The sequence below is a fragment of the Scyliorhinus torazame genome, chromosome 15 (genome assembly GCF_047496885.1).
Source record: "Scyliorhinus torazame isolate Kashiwa2021f chromosome 15, sScyTor2.1, whole genome shotgun sequence".
Taxonomy (NCBI): domain Eukaryota; kingdom Metazoa; phylum Chordata; class Chondrichthyes; order Carcharhiniformes; family Scyliorhinidae; genus Scyliorhinus; species Scyliorhinus torazame.
The window spans coordinates 87,805,289-87,811,288 of NC_092721.1; the positions used below are offsets into that span (position 1 = coordinate 87,805,289).

The 6,000-nt window shown below is 41.1% G+C and overlaps 1 protein-coding gene across 1 annotated transcript in view; it reads left to right on the plus strand.

Moving 5' to 3' along the window:
- Nucleotides 1-5,102, plus strand: part of maml2 (mastermind like transcriptional coactivator 2) — a 507,152-nt gene extending 502,050 nt beyond the window's left edge. The window contains exon 5 of the mRNA XM_072476388.1: nt 895-5,102. Coding sequence (XP_072332489.1) covers nt 895-1,928 — 1,034 coding nt within the window. The 3' untranslated portion in view covers nt 1,929-5,102. The remainder of the gene's footprint in view (nt 1-894) is intronic.
- The last annotated feature ends 898 nt before the right edge of the window (nt 5,103-6,000 follow it).

Genomic DNA, 6,000 nt, shown 5'->3' on the forward strand with positions numbered 1-6,000 from the left:
ATTTATACGTTCATCCAGTTTTCCTTTCCGATGTGTAGGCAACTGAACTACTATTACCTGTTCTACATTCACATCAAAGTTGAGTTCCATGACTGATTCGCAAAGGTTAGAGAGACGATGGTGAACAAGCTGATAAATTGGGTTGAAATCTGACACGAACAGACAAGTTATTTTGTTGCTGCTCTTTGGTAGCTCCCTGATTCAATGCTTCTCCTCTCAGGACACCAGTAATTCCCTATAACTACCCAAACCAGGATCTGCTGTTCAGCACAGACTAGGGATTGATGTGTATAGCTCAGCAATTAATAAAGGATACATTTACCTGCTGACCTGTTGGTTAATAAAATCCAATCTATTATTTGAAATAACGTGCAGCATACAGCTGCATGGTGTGAGATAACCGGGTGAATTCTCCGCCTCCCCAGCTGCGTGTTCCTCGGCGGTGCGCCATCGCCGGCAGCGAGATTCTCTGTTCAGGCTGCCAGCCAATGGGATTTCCCATTTGGGCCACTCCACGCCGCCAGGAAACTTGCGGGCAGAGATGTGTGGCCAGCAGAATGGAGAATCCTGCCGGCGGAGAATTCACCCCAACATTGCCATTTCCCCTTCCTTGAAATCCCAGTCATTGGCTATGTGTAATTACATTGAAATGTCTGGCCTTTGCGATGAATTTAAAACCATTGTGACCACTCCTACTAATAACCCCCAACCTCTCCCACGTCCTATCTGGACCGACTAGTGAAACATTTTATTAATGTTATCATTAGTAAAATTTCAACTACAAAAGGCTAATAATTTTAACTTACTTTCTGTATTTATGCCACCATATTACTTACTGTATACTCCATTGGAATTTGTATTATGGAAATTAATTACTTTGATTTAACTCTCCAGGTGCTGCAGCTGCAATGGGATTGACTGCCTCTCAGCCTCTGTCAAACCCTGCTCCAAATCACAGGGTGATGCCTGCAAACTCCAGCCTTTTGCAGGTGAATTCAACCAACAGCCAAGGGCCGAGAATGCCTCCGATATCGGGAACTCAAAGTGACAGAAGCATAGGCATATATGGAAGTGTGTCAGCTTCCCAGCAGGGAGTGTATACTGTTTCTTCCAATATTAATCAACTGCAGCATCACACAAGTCAAAGTCAAATGGGATTGACCCAGAACAACGTAATGATGCCAAGGCAGCCAACATTAGGTCAAGGCGCCACAATGTCTGGGTTTGGCACTGGGTCCGTTGGGAGTTCTGCCATGTCTCCGCAGCAGTTGAGACCGGTTTTGAACCACATAAACACCAGTATGACTGCACAGAGACTTACAAATATGATGACCAACTCCAGTATGGCAGCACAGAACTGGACACCCCAAGGGGTGCAGGTAACTCCAAAACAGACACAACTGGGACCTAATGTAAGATTCTCTAATAACCCTTCCTTCTCAAATCAGTCTGTGCAACCTAACATGTCCAACCAGCATTTCACTCAGCGAGGCTTGGCACCACCAAACCAGATAGCTCCAGGAGTTCAGATGCGACCATTGAACCAAATGAACCAAGCTATGGGTGGACAGACACTAGGCTCATTGAGTGGGCCATCTCCAAGAGCTAATCAGCCAAGGCCGCAACCTCAAGCCATGTCTGTAATGAGCCAGACAGCAGCGACGATGGCTGTAATGAGCCAGGCACCTGCAGTGCAAACATTGCCCACAACCAATTTTCCTTCCACCAACCAGACTCCTCGAGGTTACCAGGGAACAAATCACAACACTGACTTGGCATTTGACTTTCTCACCCAGCAAGGTGACAATGCACTGTCTGGACTCAGCAGTGACTCTGACTTCCTTGACTCATTGATAAAAAATAGCACTGGCAACGATGACTGGATGAAGGACTTAAATCTTGATGAGATTTTGGGGCAGCATTCGTGAAAAAAACCTGAGGATTGGTAAATATTATCTATCTTTTGGAGAAGTACTGATGGACAGAATTTATCTGTACCTACAACCAGTTGGCAAAGAGCCCCACAACAAATCGCAGGTGTGCACACTTGTGCCCGATTAAATACAGTTGGCCAATGGAATAGCCGTGTAAAAACATGCCAGTACATCCTTTCCACCAAGTGTATATTACTGGGCTCAAAATACATAGATTTTATGTGCTTAGAAAGAATAAGTTTTGTAAAATATGTTTTTTACTGAAAATCATATTCTCTGTAAGAAGATTATATTTATACTTTTTTTCTGAAAAAATTCTGTGAATCATTGTAGTGAAACATTTTTACTTACAAAAATTAAATTGTACATGTTTGTTTTCTGCCATAGTTTTAAATTGACTTATATGTTAGATCAGCAATCTACTTATTATCAGTTTCAAAGGCATACTGTAGTTTCCTTTTAAAGTGTTTTACAGTGTAGCTATTGTTTTATAAATGACCTGTTCTGGTTTCATTGATTTACATTTATCCATTGTGAAATTCTGTGGCAAAACTTGCTAATATTATTAGTTTTAATTATAAATTCCATTATCATTCTGCCACTTCAGCCTATTTGGGAATGAAACAGTATACATGGGATTCAGTGTCACTGTCTCCATTTTACCATGAAGAAAGGATGTGTTTGTCAACTATAAATGTTTATCAGCCCAGGCTATGCTAAAAAGCCTCTGCAGATCTGGAACATATGTGACATTCCAGCCTGCCTGGAATAAATTGTTTGAGCTTGTTTAGTTTTCAACTTGTTGATGTGGTGGAACCTTGAATGAGTTATTGCTTCCCAAATATGTTCACATCTTTCCCAGAACTTCATAGAATCCTGACAGTGCAGAAGGAGCCCATTTGGCCCATTGGGTCTCTACCAGCCCTCCAAAAGAGCATCCTACTGAGGCCCATTCCCCCGCCCTAACTCTGTAGCCCCTTGCATTGATCATGTCAATTCACCTAACCTGCACATTTTCCATTCAATCTGGTTTCCACCCTGCTACAATACTGAAACAGCTCTTATCAAAATCACATGTGACATCCTATGTCAGTGTTACAAAGGCAAACTTTCCCTCCTTGTCCTTTTCGATATGTCTGCAGCTTTTGACAGAGTTGACCATATGCCTCTCTGATGTTGTTCATCTGGGTGGAGCGGCTCTTACCTAATTGTACCAGGCAAAATATTTGCAATGCCTTCCCTTTCTCACCATTACCTCTCATATTCCCCAAGGATCCCTCCTATTTATCATCTACATGCTGCCCCTTGGTGACATCAGCTAACAGCACAGTGTTAGTTTTCCAGTGTATGTCGATGACACCCAGCTGTACCTCACCATGAGTCCTCTTGAATCCTCCCCATAGCTAAACTATCAGACTGCTTATCTGACATCCAGTACCGGATGAGCAGGAATTTCCTCCTCTTAAATATTGGGTAGACTGAAACTATTGTTTGTGGTTCCAGCTCCAAACTCCATTCCCTAGCTACTGACTCAATCCCTTTCCCCTGGCAACTATCTGATATTAAACCAATCTGGTTGCAACTCTGGTGATCCCGAGATGAGCTGCTGACCTCCTGCCATTACTAAGATCGCATATTTCCCCTTCCTTACCAACACTTGGCTTCATCCCACTGCTGAACTCTCAGTAATGCCTTTGTTACCTCTAAACTTCACTATTCCAGTGCACTCCTTGCTGGCATCTCACATTCAATCCTCTGTATACTTGACGTCATCCAAAACTCTGCTGCCCATGTCTTAATTTGCACTAAGTCCATTTACCTACTCTCCCTGAGCTCACTGACCAATGTTTGCTCCCAGGCAAGTGACATCTTGATTTTAAAATTCGAATCCTTGTTTCCAAATCCCTCCATGGCCTCATCCCTCCCTATTTCTCTAATCTTCTCCAGCCCCATAACAGTCTGAGACATCTGCCCTCCTCTTGAGCATCCCTGATTTTAATTCTCCACCATTGGTCACCGCCTAGGCCCTGAACTCTGGTATTCCTTCCCTACACCTCCCTGTTCCTCCACCTCACTTTCCTCCTTTAATACCTACCTCCTTGACCAAGCTTCTGGTCATCTGACCTAATAGCTACTGCTCCTGTGAAGCATTTGGAAAGTTTTAATATGGTAAAGAGGCTGTATAAATCTAAATTCTTGATGCTGATGATGTAGTCAATCTGGGAAATGCAATGTCCTTAAAATTTTTATTTCAGTGGTTGTACTTCCAAAGAGCCAATCCCAAGGAGCAGTATTAATTTCTCATTTTACAGAGTTCTTCCCGGTTTGAAGGTTTAATGCGGATATGTAACACCTTAGAAAGCGGGTTTGAGAAAATGGATATAAAGTTGTGCAAAATATTTTGCAGAATCATGGTAGTACAAATTGTATTTTTCTAATTTAACGGTGACACGGGAGGGCCAATGAGCTCAGTTGGTTGGGTTGAGCACTTAAAAACACCATCTGTTCAATCCCTGAACCAGCCAAGGTATTTCTTGGGACCTGCCTCTTCCCCTTTCCCTAATTTGATATCATGGAGCCACTATTAGCATCCCACAGATACCAGATGAAGAGAGAACGAGAAAGGTGACACTCTTACCCCTTGATAACAAATTGCTAATGATACAAGTGCACATATTCATCTGATCCCAAGTTCTTATTAAAATATATTTAAAATCAATTGCAGTATCATTTTTTTGTATCTTCCAGGACAATTAGTACAGCTCCCAATTTTCAACCAACAACTCAGTCATAGTTCATCCAAAACATTTAGGTGTTTATAGAAAATGGTGCTCTCATAGCAGATTGAGATGTCCTTCACAATAAGAGATGTGGTGACCACAAGGGTAATTGACAATATTACTACTGTTCCCAAATGAACCAAAAGTCTTAAATCAGTTCCAGTAAAATTTCCCTTAATTGCCCATGTTTTGTGCCCAAATATTGCAGAGAATTCAAATCTGGTTGAATTTAGGTCACAATATTGAAATCGATCTGGCATTGGTGCTTATCCAGGGCAGATACAGAATGAAAACATATTATTCTCTACCAGAGCCTAATACCCACAGTAAAAAAAAAAGACAGTATTGTACTTCTCCATGCAATAAGCAAAAAGATTTACCCCTTAATGCAAGTTTAATATTGTTGATAACAGTAAACAGAGGAACGTAGAAACAAAGTATTACAATTATTCATTTTCATTCTGCATTTTTCAGTGCTGAGATTAGGGGAGATTAGCTTGAGCCTCAGCACCTTTTTAGAGTTGATCTGAAAAGCAATGGACAAATCTAATCATCCTTTGTTACTGGGCCATTTCATATCGGTTGTAAATTATTACAATCAAACACACCTATTCTGCGTGGTTAATCCCACAAAAACAATACGCCTTTTCTTTTCAGCTAGGTGGCTAATGATGGTGGTTTTTTCCATTCACGCCACAAGGTTGACTGGCAAACTAAAAGAATCAATGAATATGACAGAACCAAGTCTTTTAGATATGCAGACCAAGAGGAATAGTACTTTTGTATAATAGATTTTGTAAAAGTTCTATTGAAACAATATTATTATACTGCATTTTGTATTTTATTGTAATACAATATCTTTCTTGAAATATTTCCAAATACACTACTGCAGATGCAACAAGGCTGTGATTTATTTTTTGGGGAATTAAACAGCAAGCAGACCACCTTCTCCTCATTCAATGAATTTTAGCCTGATCAATGGGACTGCACTAATTTTTTTAAAAATCGTCATTCAAGAATATTGTGAAGGATTAGTCTTGATCCGCCTGTGTATCTACCTAGCTGATCTCAGTCAGGGAGTATTGCGGTGGGATGTTCGGTACTCTGTGTCTAAAGGCAGAGTAAATAAATCAGCTCCATTTCCTTTTTTTCGTCACTACCTTGTATCTCTGGCTAGAAAGGATGTGTATGAACTCTGGCCAGACCAGACATTACAATGATTCCTCCCATATCGGTACTGGTGGCTTACACTGGAATTTAATTCCACAGACACCAGTAGTTCTGAA